General features: G+C 32.1%; 2 protein-coding genes across 5 annotated transcripts in view; one reads left to right on the top strand and one right to left on the bottom strand.

Moving 5' to 3' along the window:
* The window catches only part of LOC125051596 (microtubule-associated protein Jupiter), a 92308-nt gene extending 87212 nt beyond the window's left edge, over nucleotides 1-5096 (top strand). For 2 of the 4 annotated variants that reach the window (XM_047652022.1, XM_047652024.1), the window contains 4 exons: nucleotides 538-691; nucleotides 1352-1490; nucleotides 2428-2520; nucleotides 3806-5096. In XM_047652022.1, coding sequence (XP_047507978.1) covers nucleotides 538-691; nucleotides 1352-1490; nucleotides 2428-2520; nucleotides 3806-3939 — 520 coding nt within the window. In that variant the 3' untranslated portion in view covers nucleotides 3940-5096. Of the gene's footprint in view, nucleotides 1-537; nucleotides 692-1351; nucleotides 1515-2427; nucleotides 2521-3805 lie in introns of all 4 variants that reach the window. The other 2 variants (XM_047652026.1, XM_047652023.1) reach the window with 2 other exon arrangements.
* A 260-nt stretch (nucleotides 5097-5356) lies between these two features.
* On the bottom strand, nucleotides 5357-8242 carry LOC125051597 (D-aminoacyl-tRNA deacylase). The gene is made up of 5 exons (XM_047652027.1): nucleotides 8109-8242; nucleotides 7773-7863; nucleotides 7134-7260; nucleotides 6689-6797; nucleotides 5357-5757 (listed from the first exon to the last, which is right to left on the bottom strand). The coding sequence occupies exons 1-5, from the start codon at nucleotides 8149-8151 to the stop codon at nucleotides 5609-5611; spliced, it is 519 nt and encodes a 172-aa protein (XP_047507983.1). The 5' UTR covers nucleotides 8152-8242; the 3' UTR covers nucleotides 5357-5608.
* Between the last annotated feature and the right edge of the window lie 12332 nt (nucleotides 8243-20574).

The following is a 20574-nucleotide window of genomic DNA, read 5'->3' on the forward strand; positions in this document are numbered from 1 at the left end:
AAGTACAAAATAATTAACAAATAACTGCCTCGAAATGTAAAGTAGTCCAGAGTTTTTGGAGTCTCAAAAAATCGTCACGTTTTTCGGTTACGCGCCACGTTGCTTTTTTTTAATACCAACTACAAATTGCTTGATCGATCGCAGGTTGAATCCGATATTTTATTGAATGTTTTGAAATGGCTATTCCATTTCAAATCTTTCAATAAAATATCGGCGGTAAATCTCGCGAGAAAACCTTGATATTTGTCGGATTACTTCATGTAAATGCAATTCTGTAATAATCTTAGTAGTAATAAGGTTAAATTGAATAATTGCATTATTTGAATTCATATCTATGATAATAAAAGCCTTATGTTAAACTTTATCTAATTTAACTTTATTTAACCAATTTCTGTAAAGTTGCATATAGTAGATCATTTTTCGAAAAATAAGGTCATAAAGAAGTTTCACTTCTTACGTGTGTACACTAGTACGCGCACAATTTTTTATCTCTTAACAGATACGTACATGGTCTGATTATTAAAAATTGTGTTACAGAGTTCCCAATGCCCCAAAGAGCTGCATCGCGGAGATATTCAACACGGACGCAGTGGATGGCGGCAGTCCCGTCAAGAACGGCTCGACACGCTCTCGCTCTGTGAAGGACACACCCACTCGCCCCAGGGACACGCATTCCAGGCTCTTCGGACAGGTAATATCATATTTTAAATTGGTCTTGATATGAGAACTAGAGATGTGACCGATATGATGGAAGATGTGGGCTATGTGAGTGTGGATTCATATATATTGATTTGCGATATCTATGTATTCTCAGACGTAAATCGTAATCATTACCCGATCGATCCCCGGCTGAGACGAACATCGATGTGATGAGCATTTGGTGTTGTGCTTAGGTCTTGGGCGTTTAAATATGTATTTATATGTCTATCTATCAATAATATGTATGTATATACGTTGCCTAGTACCCATAACACAAGCTTCACCAGCTTAGCATGGGACTAGGTCAATTGGTGTGAATTGTCTTTAAAAAAAAAAAAATTACTTAAGCTCTAATTTCATAGATAAATAATAGGTTTAAAGGATTTAAGTAAAACATAGTCAGTATAACACAGTCTATCTGTATAAATTGTTGCCTTATATAATAATTTTGTCGGGTTTTAATTACAAAAAAATACGAACCATATCTTTACCTGTTAGTATCTTCTCATATGAATAATTATCTAAATGTTTAACACATTCGGTATTCAGTTTAAGTAAGGTTAGTTTTAACAAAACGTACTTGCCACAACTGATATGAAATATCCCATATTATTTATGAATCCCATCTATAATATAACATGTTACGTTTCAGAACGCATCAGCCTCCGTGACTCCAATGATAACGGACACAATTCGCAGCAACATTCAGTTTGGTGACGGCGCAGTGAACGGCGGAAGTCCAGCTCACTCGCCCAAGATGAACGGAAGCGCTTCATCTACGCCCAGCAGAGGTGAGGGCGAAGCGGCATCTAACTGTGAGTCGAATCTGATGTAGGCACGATTGCACAAAAGAGCGCTAACACGATTGTGGACTGGAATTTCATACATTACATACGTTGCCACCGAATTATGGTAATCACAAAAGTTATAAAATAAATCCTGGCATTGATTGTATTAAAAGAATTTGTTATTACACACAGCCTATACATTACTTTTAAATAAGTAAAAAAGTAAATTTAAAGGTCACATAGTCATAAAATAGTCTACGCCTCCCTCGAAGGCCGGCAACGCACCCACTAAAAATGAGTGTCTATGGGCTGCGTAGATTGCCCTTTTTGTTCGTCCCACAAGCTTGTTTGCCCCCCTATTATATAAAAAAAAACATTTAAGTAGAGAACCGGCATTAATCGTTTTATGCATATATAAAATGCCAATTACAATACTATAGCGGTTTCAACATACTCAATCTAGAAACCCATAAAATGTTACACACGGTAATAAGTTAAGATTTTCATAATACTAGCGTGTCGAATTCAGGTAATTACATAATTTTAATAGTGTCAGAACTATTGCAACGTTTCTAAGAATTCCTTTCCACTTTCGTTCAATTTAAGCATACAGAGATGTTGTAAATTCTAGAAAGAACTGCAACTTCTGTGTATGCGGCGTTGGGCTCGCGTGCTCCGAGCACATCTAATTGCATATGTGCACGCTACAGAGGACGCTTCACATATAAACACTATCTCCCATACATAAAATACGATGACTAAGCTTAAATGTACATAAATTTTAACAAAGAAAACAATGCTTCGGGCTGAGCATGAGTTTCGGAACGATAATATCACAAGGCGTTTTATGTAAATTTGATTTCATCGAGGTCATTGTTTTTATGAATACATTATGTTAAGTCTATCTTCGGATGAAAACCGTTTTGTTCTGAATGGTCAGTAACGTACACGACGCCACCGAAGAGGAACCCCGTGACTGGCGACGGAGTGCTCCTCCCACCGGTGCGACGCAGACACCCGCAGGCCCAACGAGGTGCTGACTTAGACCAACATCCGCAGCCGACGCATCGATACTTCACGAGCGAATGGCCTCCCCCACCCGCCAATTATTACGTAGAGTCCACGACCAGACCCTGCTTGACAACCCACCAAACCCCTTACACTCTCCTCGGTCTCGAAGCCGACGATCCTGAAAAATCTCATCCAGTAATAGACCCGGATTCGATTGAACCCCTCGTTCTAGACCGTCATTGGCCACCATTCCCTGCGCAGCATTACCTTGAACCGAGAGAACGTAAAGTTCCACATCATCCTTTACCACCTCACTCTTTTGTTGGCATGACATCTGCGTTAGGTGAAAGGCCAATGCCCGAGTACAAATATAACCCTATACCGACCCTAGATGGTCCAGTAGATCCTTTTATTGTCAGTAACCTTGACCCTCCACCCACTCTCTTTAAATACGAAAGGGACGCTCCCATTCCCGATGTTATGCCTCTTCAGACTTCATGTGGCCCTGGTCCTAGCACCCTCACGGGTTTTCCTCCAATATTTCATAAGTATGTCCCGGGATTCCTGTTTGATAGACACCAGCAAGCGGAGGACTTCAAACATAAGACGTATTACGTAGACTATGTTCGCCGAAGAGAGATGGGTGGGTGTTTAATTTAGACTGAAGGAGCACCGATTGTAAAAATTCTGTACACTTTTATAAAAATTTGCACTGTGATTTTTTGCAATAATCTATGAGACGATTCCTTCAAGTCACTAAATTAAGCACTTAAGCCGTTAAATTTATTTGCTTATCTCTTCAATTAGAAACGTTTAATATATTAGATTTTGTCGTTATGTATTCCTTTCGTAGACGTTGTATAGTTTTCAATATTTCTTGTTTTATGTACCTATCTAGAATATTATAGAGCACGCAATATGATTTCCAAATTATCGTCGTATTAATTCTTTTAGATGTAAACAGATTGAGACATACATATCTCATTGGTGTTTATAGTGTGTAGTTAGAAATTGAATGTTGTTAACTTTGATAATTAGTTTCTGTATCAAAAGAATATATCTTATTTCGTAATTTTTTGACGGAATCATCCTTAGATAGACTGCGTTTTGCGCATTTAGTGTTTGTAATGCATGTACCTATTGATATTTCATAAATACTTACTGATAATCATATTCACTTACATTTTATCACCTTATTATCTCGCTGAAGTCATTAAATTTGTTATTTTCATTCTCATATTGCAGTATTTCTTAGCTATCTTATTTCATTTAAGGATTAAAATTAAAAAAATCTCATTAAATTTCAGAGGGAAATCCGATAACCGGCGTCGGCTACAAATCATTGAACGGTCAAATCAACACGGTTACGTCGATAAACGGAAACAGCAGCATTCTTCATAACCGAGTCCCACCCGGGGGTTACTCATCCGGTCTATGGTAATCTGACAGACGACATTCAGCAAACATACGAAACCTCCTTCGATAAATTAATGACAGCAGATTGGCGCCATTTTTTACAAGTTCATAGAAATACTGGCCGTTTGATGTTAAAAAATTATGTTTGACTGAAACTGAATCGCTGTTTAATGTAACATATTTAACGTAAATTAGTGACGTAGTTAAAGTCGTCAATCTATTGTCATTGAAGATTTTCTAAATCTAGAGCTATCTAATTTAAAATAAGTATTCGCATTTGCAATATATTCCATTACGGTAAATATAAAACTTTTAATCTACTAAATTTAAGCTGGATTTTCTTTATTTTATCTCGCACATTTAATAACGTCCAAAAGGGTATATGTTCAAAAATCCTTAGCCTATCCCAGACATTATTTAATTTAGACAAATATTTTTGTAATATTCGGTTAGTTATAGACTCCTTGTTGACGCATATTTTAAAAATAACTGTCCCTTGCAAAGACCGAATTCATAAAGGCAGCTTAATTTAAGAAATTAAAATATTATCTTCTTTACTATAATATATACGGAGATTCTATAAGAGCTCTTAAAATTAATTGCCTTAGACATTTGGTTATTTTTAAAATACATTCGTCGATTGTATTGATAAGGAAAGAAACATTTCTAACACAGCGCATCAATTGTAATTGAATCAGGAGTGAGGATGTATCAGCAATATACCAAAACGAATAGTGCCTTGATTGGTGATTTGAAAGTTCTATAAGCAAAGATTAGATGCGTGAATACGAAAGTGATTATATTATCTATATTTGACAGTATAGAAATAGTAATCATGTGGCACACAGGCTACATATTAAATTAACATTTATTCGAAATAAGTATCATTAATCTGGTTTGTTGAATTTCATTATCGTAATTTAAATAGAGGGTTTTATAGATTGCATTTATTTTGTCTGTTTATAAATTTTTTTTAGTTTATTTTCTACTCGTTTAGTATTAATTTGAATTTTGGTCGATTATCTGTTAACAAAGGATCATAGTAATGTTTGTGTGTTGATAACGAATAGACTTAGTGTAGGCATATCGACCGTGTTCTGTCTTATAACCCTGAAGCACTGGCCTAACCCTATCATGTTAATAGATAATAACCACTATTTGAAAATAAAGTTTTTTAATAATGACGTTGGTTTCATTTGATCTACACAGTCAACGCAACGCCAGAACTGACTGAACTAAATATATACGGTAATAAAAGATTTTCAATCGTGCGAAATAAAGTCGGGCATTTTATAGATCAGGAGGCAAACGGATAGGAGGCTCGTCTGATTTCTAAGTGACACAACGGTATCATTAAACAGCTGGTATCTCTTTCAGTTAAGGCCTAATGCCTGTACTCTAAACAATGGGAATAGCACATCCGAAAGTCGAACTGCCTTAAATCCAAGAAAATAATACTTTAAGGACATTCATTGATAGTCTAATAGGTATTCTCCATAGTAATATATCACTGAGAAAAAAGGTAAATAAGAGTTTTTATGAAGACACTAAAACAAAACAATTTTATACTACAATAGGGTAGATTTTTATATCATGCCTGTTACAAGGGTTTAGATCTGAAAGACTCCTATTAGTAAATCTTATCAGGATTTGTATATTTTATTAACAATAAAGAACTAAATAACTTCTGAGTTCTATCTTTCATCACTTTCTATTTCACTTATAGCTTGTTTAGGTTTGTCCTTTGTCTTTGACTTTTCACTTATGGGAGGGGATTCAATTTCTAAAGTAACAGGTCCATCATTTTGAATCGATACTTGCATATACGCTCCGAAAACGCCATCTGCAAAGTGACAAATATTTTTTGAATATATTGAAAATAATTCATTTTTTAGTTTTAAACATATTTAAAAACAAAAATTCTATAAACATTTAAGGGTCTACATTCATTTAAGTATTATAGTCATCAATGTCCGCAAATACAGAATGGTTATACTATCTCAGAGTATGAGAAAGAGCAAAAAGTGCATACGAAAAATAAGGACCTAAGTCTTTTTTTACGTTTTCTTTCGTCGTATAATCAACGTTAGAAGTTCACAAGAGCAAAAATTTTTTTTTTTTTTTTTTTAAATAACTCAATACTATACAATTAATTATATACATGCCATGGAAGATTTTATATTTTTCCTTCTTCTACTAAGAATATTATAAAAAATTTTTTTAAGGTTAACTGTTTCTAGAGTTTTTAAAACATACAGTAAACGAATTTTTATTGAACAAAAAGTTAAACGCTGTAACCAGCAAGGAATTTGTATGACAAAATATTTTTAAAACTTAACTTTAATTTCGAAACATACCGCACTCTTTAAAAACTTATGAAAATCCAAAAATTCTCATCCTGTCTAAATATTGAATCATAAATTGTTGGTGGGCTTAAAACAATAAACAGTTTCGTTAAAAAATTAATGCCGTAAGTGAATTTTTTCGTTTGTTTTATAATACCCAAATTACTCGACAAAGAATTTTTTTCTCATATTTTATGTAAAAAAAATATTTAAAATTTTTTGAGGCAATTTTCCACAGGTCTACCATTTGTTGCATTTATTTTAATTCTTGAAATATATGTACATTTGATAACAAAGTCAAATTGACGTGAAAACTAATATTCGAAGGTTTTCCTCACTAACCTCACATAATGCCTTTAAAATAAAAAGAATATTTCCTAAAAATAAAATCCAAAACCTCAGAAGTTATAGGGCAATTATATTACTTACCTTTAACCTTGTCAGGTTTATATTGATTTCTTAACAATTCTAAAAACTGTTCATAAAACTCCTTTGATTTATCTCCTGGCATAGCGAGGTGGAAGTCTGGCTTATTTCCCTGTGACGAAAAAATACTTTATACATTTTTTGGCTAGTTTACATATTATAATAAAGTGGAATGGAAAAGAGTTAAGGATGATGAATGTTACAGTCTTGTTTTAACCTAACCATTATTACTGCTAGCCAGTCAGCCTAATTGTTTTTAGACAAGGCTTTAAACATGTTAAGCTAATGTTATTCGATATATTTGATGTAGCTACTATTTAAAAATAAACCATATCAGCTTGGTTAGTGTTTCGGCATATTCTTTATAATTTATAGTTAGGTTAGTGATAAAAATATGGCATATACATAATTTTATCACTATAAAGCTAAAAAAGTTAAATTAATTTACCTTCCATGTATTATATAAGGTAAACTGGCTAACACATAACAATTCTAAATCTGCATCCACAACATTTCTTTTCCACCTCTTGTCTGTTTCATCATTAAATAATTTTAAAGAAAGTAATTTACGGGCCCTGTAACAAAACAAGTACATATTTTCTTATTATGTTGAACATCAAACATAGAATTGTTTCCGTGGGTCAGCTGGCCTTCTATCTGGATTAAATGTATTTGCTGGAATCGATTTAGGGTACAATTCTCCAGGAATACTTTTCTTATTAAATAATACTTTTTAATGTACATACTGTATTCTCTTTTCAATATAATATATTGATAACTACATATTAACAGATTTCCTCCAATTCCAAAAAGTGTTGCCAATAATGAGCTAGCTGAAATGGACACTACTTGTTTTATGCATAAACATACCATATGCCTCAAATAGTATGTAATATTATTACTACTTGATTGTATAAGATCATTTGTTTATTTACAGCACAAACATTTGTTAATAAGAATGTTAATGACACCTAATAACAGACTCATTAAAATCAATACATATACAATTCTTAACCACACAGCACATCTAGAGAATACTATATGGTTAAAATAGTCTCTAGTTATTTAAATTAAACTGGCTACTTACATAAACTCCATATCCTTAGCAGTATCAGTATTTGAGATACCTATAAAGATGCATAATCCTTGTCCAATATTACTAACTAGCTCCCCATTAACTGAAATAAAAGAAAGATTTCAATTCATTTTTAATTTAATTTATCAATTGCACAATAATGATATTAAATTATTACAATAAACAATACATTAACTTTCTTCAATCTTCAGTAAGTTTTATAATCATTATACAAATATACTATTTTATAATAAAAACATTTACATACAAAATATATAATAAATCTCTATTTTAACCTCTGAACTTAATTTATTTATTAAAAAATAGTTGCTACTATTTTGAAGATACCTGTAACGTTGGCATTTAGTACACGTTGAATAAGAGCTTTCATTGCTAATTATAGTAATTCTAGTATTTCTATTGTTTTCGTAGAATTGTAAATATGACATGTAAATATCTAATAATTTAACTTATAATAATTGTTTATTGTTTCTTTGACACCTATTGTGTAAAATTGGTTCCATTTGTCAGTTGTCACGGATTAGTAACGAGGAAGACACGAAGTGTCAGATGCGGGTCTCCCGTTAAATCAATTTAGAAGAAAATATATATATTTCCTAGGAAATTTATAAAATTGCGGATTTTGTTAAATTCTGGTGACATATTATATATAGATTATAGATATTAGATAGAGGAAAGAATATATATTATATAAAATGAATAAGAGATCTTTAAGAACCACCAATTCAAACTCAAAAGATTTAGTTTATACTATAACTACTATAATTCTTCAATTCATTATATTATTTATTACGTATGATCTACTACGATAAGGCTAATAGTAAAGCCTTTATCAATGATGATCCAGCTTATTTTTAGACTTAAGTTAGATCGTTGAGGCACACCTGAGGGCATAAATTTAGCTTCAGAGTGATAGCCATTAATTTCCACGACTGGTGTGCGATTTTTAATATAAGAGGTTACCCATGTCCTTCCTTGTATACCTCGATTTGAGAGTTTCACTACTAAAGATGTGTTGGTTAATTTTGTCAAACGCCTTCTGAAAGGCAGTAGTACCTGTAGATGAAATTAACTTGCATTACATTATCCATTGCCTCAAAAAGAAAATTAATATATTTAAGTATGCGATACAAATCCATACTATTCTCGGCTAAGTATGGGTTTAATTTAATTAATATAATTTGTAATGTATAAAATTATAACGCGATTAAATACTTAAGCAAAACTGTTTAGAATACAAATTTGCCTATAGTTTACGTTACATTTTTCTCTGGACTTATGTACTGATACTACATGTGCGGTTTTTCCCTACATAGGGAAATACACCTAGGGATAGAGATTTATAGTTAACAATTGTTAACAGCAATGGAAGACCATTATAAGACGATTTTGCAAAGTTGGACGGCATTCCATCTGGGCCAAGTTCTTTATGTGGATATATAAATTTTGGTTTATTTAATTTACGTGTATTTAATTAATATCTAACAGAGAGATAATCAGCAAACATGTTACATATAAGAGAACCTTCAATAGCTGATTAAACCTTACAAAAGTAAAAATAAAGGAGTGATTAGTTTTATTTTCTAATATAATTCTAGAGTAATGACCACCAATAGTTACTTAATTCTTCTATTCACTTGTATATCGCATTTTCTTAAGTTTTAGTATTGCTGCAGGAGCCAAGAAATGGCTGGAGGCAATCATCTATACGATGAGAGACGAGACGAGGGCCAGAATTCCCCAGTGGCTAAGGTTGAGAAGCTTTTTATATCCATAGCGGTCGGAATAACATTGTAAGGGTGTCCTGTTCATGACGTCATTGTCTTCGTTTTATCTGCAGCCGAAATTTTATTTACCTACTAAGTATAATTAAAATTTAAAGCAGTATAGAAGCTTCTTCCATGCCACAGTCGAAACATCCGACATACAAGTACTCCATAGTATCTCCATAGTAATAATACAACAATATCGGAACCCAGTTCTTGAAAGAAATAATTATTAATTGTACTTATTAAGAAAATCTAGTTAATAAGATGATTAAGATCCTATCCTACTTGAGAAAAACAACTCACCGTTTTTAGGGTTGACAACGTTGAAATTTTACCATTATCTCCTTAAACTTATAAATATTTTACGAAAATTATTTGTGTAAACCCTAAACCACCTTCTGATTCAGAAAAAATATAATACAGGAATATACAGCACGGTCATGGTATGCTACGGGATAGTGGGCAGACAGCTTAACAAAGACGATAAAGTTTTTTTTGGTACAGTCAATTGTTTATGATGACGTATTTATTGATTTTAAAAAAATAATCTTCCTTAAATATGGCGTTTCGAAATAGTATACGCTTAATTAAAAACAATATTTAGTATTAGTATAAGAATGGTATGGGTAAAGAAGACCGCTTTAGCATAGGTAGGTACGTATTGAGTGACTTAACTGAACATAAATGTAGTTAGTTGTTTTAATACAATATTTTTTTAAATGAATATACAAATAGATAGATAGAGATATAAATAGATAGATAAAGATAATATATATATGTAGTTTATGCAAGTCTAAAACATTATCAGCTGTCTCTTGTGAACCCAGGTGGTACCTAGCGCAATCGAAGAAGGGCGTAATCTTTTAGGCAAGTACTTATGTCAAAATTGTGTTTATAGTATGCTAGGATATAATAAACTCACACATAACGTTTAAAGAACTATATTTCTCATTACAAAAAAGATATTTTTTTTGATATGAGAAATTTAATATTATAATACAAACGAGATGCACATCGCATTCAGACGGTCGTCATAAGCTCATGCTGATGTATCTTTAATGCCCTTTTAAATTGATTAAACACGCTTGTATTTTGGATTTAGATTATTTTATTAAATAGTTGCATTTAACACTACTGCATTCGATTTCCTATTATTTTAATGGCTCTGGCACGATTTGTGCTTTAGCCAGGCACTCGCCCGGTACCGCACAACCCTCCCAAAGGCCGAGAACAAATTTAAATTAAATTAAAACTTGCCCTCGAACCGGGAATCGAATCCGGTACCCCTCACCTAGCTGTCACTTAATAAGACCGCTAGGCCCCTAATTTCCTATTTACAAAACGTAAGTAATCAAATACCAGAGACTATAATTATTGTCTTTGCTAATAACATAGGTACTTATTTATTACCAGTTTAAGTTATGTCCGCTACTAGGGACACCTTTAATAGTGAGGAAAAATCATCGTAGATTGTAAAAATAAACCTTGTTTTTCATAAGACTAGTTTATTTCAAACTTAGAGACTACCTTTAAGCATAATGACAATTATTAAGAAAGCCATAGTTACTAATGAATTACTAACCAACAAAATTTCTTTACATCCACAACAGACAATTTTATAGAGTTGTGCTTAAAATTTAAAATAAATTTATGGGGATATAAAAAGCCAATGTCCTTAAAGTTACCATAGAATTTGGACTGTTCTAAGTACTTTGCAGAAGTATTTTATTTAGATTTAACTGAATAAATGTATTTTTATTAATCTTATCACATCAAATGATTCTACAAAAAGATTTTTGTACTAACATAGGTACCAAATCACACTTAGCGTTAAGACTTAACATATTGTTTGTGATAGTATAACTTTTAAAGAAGCAACAACAAAATGAACACAGGTTTGGTAGATCTGTGCTTTAAAACTAAACTATTAAATGCAAATAGTTTGAAAGTTTTACAAACCTATCTTTTGCCACTTTTAAAATAGGTTTTGTATAAGTTGTAGTTTCAATACCACATAGACATTTAAATTCATAGAGAAAACTTGGTTTTTATAATAATTATAAAGTTCTATGATGAAACATTTGATAACATCACTCCGATACATTTTCAAATCCAAGTACCAAAAATTTATCTTGTCCCGTCAGATGGTATACAGGTGACATTACAATATTTATATTGTAAGACAATACCAAAGTATAGTTGAATTTAATAGGTCATCAACATACCTAGTAACTATATTCTGAAGATCTCTACACAAATATACATAATAAGTATAATAATAATTTTCTTTTAATCAAAGATTCTCATAATTCTTAAGCTATGAGTATTTTCAGAGCTTTTACAATATAATAATTCTATTGCACTCTTTTTAAATTTTCACTTTCTTTATTATTAAGTTTAGATACAAATAAATTCTTAGCACACAGAACATGCTAAATAAGCATGATTGATAATAATTCATTGGGCTGAGTCAGTATTATTAATAATCTTTGAAACTACCTTAAGTTTACAATAGCAATAATACCACTACCAAACTAAGTAACGGGATCAACTTGTAATCATAAAGGGTAATAAGTGTATAATAAATGGTAAGAAGAATAAACACTAACAGCCTCTTCCATTACAACCTCATTATAATTTAAACAACAAGAAAGATTCTTAGAATAGCCACAACTTTTTAGAATAAGACACTGAATTTGATTACATTATTGCTGGGTATGAGAACTATACTAAAATAGTTTCTATTAATTATAAATAATTTAATTGTAAGTAAGTGTCAGGTTATTAAGTACTTACTACAATAAATTAATTCAGTTCCAGAGATTGTCTCTTCGTATTTTAAAATACTTACAAATTATAAATACTTTTTAAGAGTGCCAGTAAATATGAGGGAAAATTATCACAAGCAAATAAACCATAATCACTCATTTCACCATCATTCATTCAGAGTGGTGAATGATTTATTCGGGATCTCTTTTTAAATATATTTTTGATTCTATTTCCTTTTTCAAGTCTGGCAACTGACCCGCGTTGTAAAGACGTACATATTCTAAGTAGCGTCTCTTATTTTCTGGATTCCTCATAATAGCCGATACAAATTCCGATGTTTCCTTCTGCAGAGCCACGATTTTTTCCTGAATAAGACGGTTCTTGTGCATTAGAATGAGGGTTTTCCAGGCAAGGTTTAGGATCAGGCGGTTTTGTGCGGCCTTATCAGGCAATGCTTGGGTAACAACGACTGGAGCCTCTTCGGTTACCACAGGAGAAGCTAACCATTGCAGCCTCTGATGACGTCTCGCCTCTCGTAGCCTGGTTACACTGGAACCTGAAATTTAATACAGTGAACAGATTAGCTTTGCAGCTTTGTTTTGCTTAGTTTTCATTTTGCATTTCTAATTCTAGTTCATTCATACTTTGTTGGGTTAGTTTTGTAAAGAAACAGCCTTGCGATTCTGTAACTCACTTTTCGACCTCACACAGCGGTTTTTGCAGCGGCGGTCGCGTTCAAATCAGTCGTGAAGCAGTCGTTCGTTTTCGTATAATGTAACAAGCAACTTATAGAAATTAAAGTATGTAGTTATAAAAAGCTTGACCTCTTTATATTTTTAGTTACGTTTTATAGATAATAACGTGTCGAAAATATTTTGTAAACATAGTAATGAAATTAAGAAAATATAGTAACTAATAAAAATAAAAGTACCTAATGATTTTTTGGGAAACATAACACAACCGAGTGTATTGCAGTTTGTCATAGATTTACACAATTACGAAAATTAAATTTTATTTGTTTGATAGGTATTTTGTATGGATATAGAGAAGGAGGTAAATGGAAATCACAATTGAATTGATCAAGTTACATTTATTTGTACGCATAAATACTAATTGACATAATTATGTCAATTTTAAATAGAACGCCTCAGAGCGAGGTAACGCCGCATGAGTCATGTTTTTTCGTGCGTGCAGCCGGCTCCATCGAATTATAAGACGTTGTCACGTCAAAAAATGCATTTTAAAGTGTTATTATATTTTTTTATATAACATATTTACTGTAGCGAAATATGTATTGTACAGGGGGGTAGCAGTAGAAACCCCCTCTCCCCCCCCCATCCCCAAAACCCCATAAATCCTGCGGCTGGATTCTAAATTTTACCCGGTGCATGGATGAGCGTGCACTATAATTTTTTATTAACTTACAATATTCACTTAATTACAGCAGATTGATAAAGAGTGGTTAACGAACTTAAAAGTGTTTATTTAACAAGTAGGAGTAAAAAAACAATGTTATTCTCTACATCTTGTAAAATGTATAAATATATTATTTTATCAAAAGTCAATAATGCGCTGTTTAGACAGGTGCCAAACTTTATGTTCTGCTTTCAGAATTCAGTAGTTCTTGGATTGTATACGTCAAGCGATCATTGATCGGAATGATGTCATTTTATAGATTAAACGACGTCACTTGTCAATCGGATAACGAAAATAATATTAATCGTAAATTTACGTCTATGTATGCTCTGCCTTCTAAGTTATATATAAGAATAACGATGTCATCAAAAATTATTAGGTTGAGTAGGCTTCACATTCATAGATTATTAACATGTTATGTTTAACTCCTAATAAATTTAGGTTTTATCAAGAGTTACGAAAAAAGGAATACTAATAATGAGCCTTTGTTTGTTTTTATTAAATCATTAAAATGCATCACTACAATTCAAAGTAAATAGCTTCTATTTCATTTTCATAACATATAGTACTAATAATTTGTGAACATTGAATACAATGAATCAATAACAACTCATTTAATTAAATCAATGAGTATTACAAAATTATTGCTAACATTTGACAGGTTACATTAGAATTTAGACGATGCATTTCTCGACAAAAGAAGTCTTTAGTCTCTTCCCGTAAAAACGTGACAAAAGAGCCACTCGCCATTGAATTATTTTAATATCAGTAAAAAAAAATCGTTCGTTATAATCAATAATTGTTCAATAAATAAACACAATCCGCTATAATATATAACATTGTGTAAATACGTTTCATTTCATTGTGTGCGGTAGGTCAGCGAAACATGCAAGTACATTTCTCGTTAAACAAGTTAATTTTAATTTATGACTCACAAAGTTAAAAAAGCTGAAACGAACCTTTTTTAAATTTTCTGATACGTTTCTCACACATCTTGGGATAACACACTTTGATAGCAACACAAACACTTCCAAAATTCAGACGATTTCGCGGCACGTACGTTTCTGTTGAGCGCTGAATGCGAAGTTAGCTCGAGCGATGTTTGTATGAAAATCGAAGCCCGGGCGCCCGCGTGCCGGCAGTCCATCGCGTCGACGCTGTAACGCTAAAGCAGGATAGAAAATTGTGTTGCCATGTAAATAAGTAAAAAATTCGCTTTAAATTATTATCTAGGTCGTTTATATGTTACATTTGTAATTTACTTGTTATCTTAATATTCTACAAAAACCTCAAACTCTGTTTTTTAACATATATATCTTGGTGTTTGATTGTCATTTGTCATCGAACATTACATATAAAGTCAGAACCAGTTACGATACGACATCGAATTATAGATCCTTATTTGGGTCATAAATTAAAATGTACTTTAGTATGACGCATGTTTTTACTAAATCAAATGTGGCATATCAATTTAATAGAAATTCTTTCTCTCTCAATCTAGAATGCCGAAGTTCAAAAATCAGTATGTTATACTAACTTAATTTAGATTAAAACAACGTTAAGTAATTTCCACTTTGGGTCAATTTTTTTCAAATATATAAAATTATTTTCCCGGAACCTTTCGATTTTTATTGGTATGGTATCACCTACGCACCTCATCAAGTTCTAATAAGCTTACCTCGCATGGAGCAACACGTGTGTACATTTACAAAATATCAGTGCCCATTATCTGTCTGCGACTGTGGACATAGATGGTTTAGAAATAGACGGTACAATTGCTGTTATTTATTGAACTCCAATTCCAGAATTTGTAACGTTCCATAATGGAAAATTATCTATTATTCCTTCCATTTGACAAAAGTTACTTTGAAAGCATAAAGTATACTTAAAGTGTTAAGTATACATTTACTTATATTTACGTATTTAAAATTTTATATTACAGAAAATTAAATTTAAGGCATATTTTATTTGTTTCGGCTAGTAAAGGGCAAGCATAAACATTTGATTAAGTATATTCAGAATCATGTTTAGTTAAAAATATTGTCGCTCTATATTTAATTTCATCTGTGACAGCGCACGTTGCGGCTACGTAGTTCACACTCCCAAGTTCCCAGCAATGCGTGAGTCACATCGTTGATCGTCGCTTGCGCATATACAGTGAAAACGTATGACTGTAAGGTGAAAGTCTAGAAATTTGTCGATATCTTTAATTTTTATTACAACTTACATTTTAATAATAAAAGCCTTTATAGCTGTAAACTGTAAACTTACATTAGGTTTAATAAAAAAAAAACATTAATAATGTACATCTTTACAATTAATGATAATTCACTGAAATTTTTTTAGAATTAATAGTTTGATTTAAAAAATTATATTTTTATAAATCTTAAAAATCAGGCATTAAATACCGCATGACCTCTGCTTAATCACTAATGAACAATAACATTAAGTCTACCCTCGCAAAATTGTAGTATAATTTATTATTTTGCCTCTAGTTAAATTAAAGTAAAAATTAATTAATTTATACAGTAGGAATATAGAGGCAAAAAAGACCTTCGTCTAATATCAATAAAAGATCGAAATAACATTTGACAACTTTAGCCTGATATCAAACCCTACTCTATATAAACAATATTTTTTATACCACACCCGTCTATAATAGAGACAAAAAAAAAGAAAATTTCAGTTAATTGCAGAAAAAAAAATTGAACTCGTCCCACTCACAAAAAGTAACAGAATGAAGGCTTTGATGTCAGGTGGGCACACAACTAAGGTCTCAGTGTCAATAATTTATAGCGATTCATTAATACAGAAAAGGCAATCACGCCTATGGTGGAATCTACTAGAAATAATTATTTTATATAAAATCATAATATTAAAGGGCTAACATGTTATTTACAAAGCTACCATGCGAGATGTATAGTACGCACTAACCAGTGATTGTCAAGCACGTACTACAATATGTATATAGATATTCCCTACATTATAGCGTTGTGTTATTATGTATGTAGCTAAACTTGGCAATACTGCATTTAATTCATAGCTGTAATTTAGTCTGAAACTATTTATTATTGATAAAATATCTTATGATTTTTAATATATTTTTAACATCACTTAAAGTAAATATTTGACCATTTGCGCGCGAAACTTGTGTTTAATAAATTTCCACTATATATCTTAGCTTCTTAAAAAATATGAATGTTGATGTCAAGCGATTCATAAATAATGAGATTGGCCAATGCGGATCATGTAACTTTTTTCAGTATGGTGACAACATGAAAGCACATGTGTCCCAACGTGGCCGGAACGTGACCACCGACGTGCAACTCGCGTGAACGCTGTACATTCAAATATGGAATGCATAATTTGTATCTACTTGATTTTCAAATTTCGTTTGAAAACAATAAATTCATAATTCATAACTAAAACGCTTTAATACATACTTTGAGCTTTATGTTATCGAATAGAGTTGTTATCTTATCTGTGCTGCCATAGATAACATCTTTTTAAAAATGAAACACGTTTCACAGTTCACTAGCTAATACCAACTCCTCAACCGTGAAATTATTGCATTTAAATTTGGAATTATCATAATCAGTGAAATAACCAAAAACGCCGACTAGCGATTTATCTTGACAAATCAAGACCCAAAGGTTTTATATGATTTTTTATTGATTAGCAAGGACGTTATTCTACTAAATATAGATTCACACAACGTGATTTCCAGTTGAACTAAATCGGTACATAGCATAATATTCTTTGCGCAAAGTCACGTGGATATCCATGCGCAAAATTAATCTTAAGAATTTACTTGAATTTTTAATGATGTCCAATCAAAATCAAACGAAACAAGCTCTTGTCTTGTCCTTTTTCATTCTTTAGTTACCATACATCCCCATTAGTCCATTGAAAAGTTACATTTGGGGTTGCGTTTTTTAGAGGACGCAATTTTATTTATGGAACATGTAGGGGGGGTCAATACAAGCTTAACTCCAAGTTTGTGGGGTTGCCGTGCTTGTCCCCCGGCCGCCATCTTGGATAAAGGGGTCCAAAAACCATGTTTTTGGCTATATCTCCTGAACTATCCATCGTACATAAAACTTGCAAAGACACATTTTGTAGCAAATCGCTGTGTCGCAGTTTAGGAGATATAGCCAAAAACGTGGTTTTTGGACCCCTTTTTCCAAGATGGCTGCCGTGGGACAAGGGTGGCGACCCCACAAACTTGGTTTTAGCTTTACACTGACCCCCCCTACACATCAAAAAAATAAAATTGCGTCCTCTAAAAAACGCAAGGTTAGGCCTAAAAAATGTAACATTTCAATGGACTACATATAATTAAGTCCCTTGTATGTCGACTTTTGGGTGTAAGACTATGCCGATATCCTAACGATATACCGTACGAGCGAGAAATGAGTACATAGATAACAAATTCAAAAGGAGTTTGAAGGTGTGACCTCAGTAGCACGTTGAAAGCACGGGTCCAACGTGGATTCTCTTAAGATATCCAATTGTTGAGCAATTGGTATGCCATTTATTATTTTCCGTCTCATTGTGATGCAACGTCTGCCGTCACATGTACAATGATACACCTGCACGTGTCTCCACACGAAAACGTTTGCAGACATGTTTACTGTTTTATTAATTTTTCCGTTATATCGGTTTCGTAACTCATACGAACAACCTTGGTATCTGTTCGGTCTATTTGTATCTTTCCATATTAAAACATTGACGTATTATTCCATACTTCATACAATCGACGACATAAGATTAACGTAGATTGATCAATGCGTTTACAAGATCATGGCTTTAATTAAAGAAAAGAGCGTAATTCTTAAAAGGCAACGCACTCGCGAGCCCATACATTGACCGTCCATGGGCGTCGATATCACTTAACAACTTCCTGCCCATTTACCTCATGTTCTATAAAAAATTATACAGACCTTATATGTATATCGGAATTTTTTTGGTGACAGATATTTTAATGCGAACGAAGTCTTGGTCAGAATTCAACAAAATTCTAATTAACGCTTTATATTATATTATTCATTTCTATGTACACAGTTCAAATCTCTATTATTTGTGTTTATATGTAAAATCAAAAATAAATAAGCAATATGTTATGTGTGAATTTTATCACATTTATCAGTTAATTAGATACTTTACAGCTCTAAGCAATTAAAAAAATAGGTAATGTAAACTATGTCATTTTATTTTAAAGTAGTTTTATTAATTAGTTTTATAGATACTTTACTTATAGAATATATTAATTTCACCAACTTCTAATAATAATTAAATGTTTTATTAGCTTGGGATAAATTAATATACTTACATGGTGCGCTACATATTTCTACATCATATGATCATTTGACAGATAGGCGAAGTTATTACGCACTAGTGACGATGCCTTGGGATGGACACAAATTTTTTGACGATGTCATTCCTATAAAAATTCGTTGAGCGTTAGTGGGTCATGCCTGTCGAAAAGTGATTTTGTCTATAGCCGAAGCCGAAACAACTGTGAGCTGAGATGCCCACTATATTGTTTTAAATTATCACTTTTAATTCTATTGAATCGTATTTAAGGTGTATTCTAAGATGGTAATATCCTACTATTTGTGTTGTATTGTATATTTTAAATACATTCATATTAGTTTAAACAAAAAGTTGATTGCCTTTGCCTAAGGAGGTTGCTGTAAAACTAACTCCGAAATAAGTTATGTGCGGCCGTATTGTCGACGGTGAAGTATCTATGTTTAAAAATTTAAACATTATGAAGACTTCTTCCATATTCTTGCTTTGAGTCTCGACAAAAACAGCTACTGCATGACCCTCTCATTGAATCTGTAGGGGTTCTTCTTTTGAGACAAATTTTATTGTTATTTTTTAACATAGCTATCGCAAAAGCTTATAGTTATTCTAAACTGAGACCTTATTTTGCATTAGGTAGTACAATAATGCCATATTTTTACGTAAATAACTTTGAATACCAGATAATAACTCTGAAAATATAGACTGCATTAATGTAAGGAATAATTTATGAATAAATGTATAAGTCACGTTGCCTTTAGGATTCGTTGGTGCGTTTTGGAATGCGCGCGTATGATATTAGAAAAATATGTCTCAAGTGTAATAGGGTTGCACATTTGTACAATTATATTATATACTTTTATAAATTGGCATTATTAATTATATACTTAATAATGCCAATAAAAGCTAAAAAAAGTAATGAATGTACAGAAGATCATAGACCGGAGAAATGTACATTGTACACGCGCAAATATTCTAGCAGCCTTATAAAGCGTGAACTAAAGTCAATACCTCGGTATGCCATGCCTGTGACAACTTCAAACCTCTTGAAATCTTTTAAAAAGGAGTTACTTTAGGGACCATTTAAGCTTTTTTGAACCAAGATTCCTTAAGTAGTGTAGCATAATACTGTAATTTTAACACACAAATGAGCTTTTTATGTCTTAAATACGTGATAAGTGTAATATAAACCAAATATTGAGTCTAGAGAGACCATTGACCGATTGATATATTTTTCGACCTGTCTATAACTAAACCGCAAACTGCAAACTAGAGAGACGGATAAAACATTTAATAATGGATATATGTATATATCTATGAGTTTTGCATGGATTTTTTAAAATAATATGAACGTCTGAAATTGTTATATGTGTATTGCAAAGACATTTTTCTACAATGTTATCGCTAAAGCTTTTACCGGCAACAGTTATTTATAACATTATTTCAATTATTTAGTCCTCAGTTACTTCATATGCAGATAAATACGAGATAACATCTTTTGTGGATTTAATTGAATAAAATAATCATCA

The sequence above is a fragment of the Pieris napi genome, chromosome 8 (genome assembly GCF_905475465.1).
Source record: "Pieris napi chromosome 8, ilPieNapi1.2, whole genome shotgun sequence".
Lineage (NCBI taxonomy): Eukaryota > Metazoa > Arthropoda > Insecta > Lepidoptera > Pieridae > Pieris > Pieris napi.

What these genes read in the sequence shown, in the direction of transcription:
- LOC125051597 (XM_047652027.1), bottom strand. Translation starts at nt 8,151, where the DNA reads ATGAAAGCTCTTATTCAACGTGTACTAAATGCCAACGTTACAG. An exon ending in GCTAAGGATATGGAGTTTAT is followed by an intron (nt 7,261 to 7,772) that starts GTAAGTAGCCAG and finishes GTTTTGTTACAG; the next exon opens with GGCCCGTAAATTACTTTCTT. An exon ending in CCTTATATAATACATGGAAG is followed by an intron (nt 6,798 to 7,133) that starts GTAAATTAATTT and finishes TTTTCGTCACAG; the next exon opens with GGAAATAAGCCAGACTTCCA.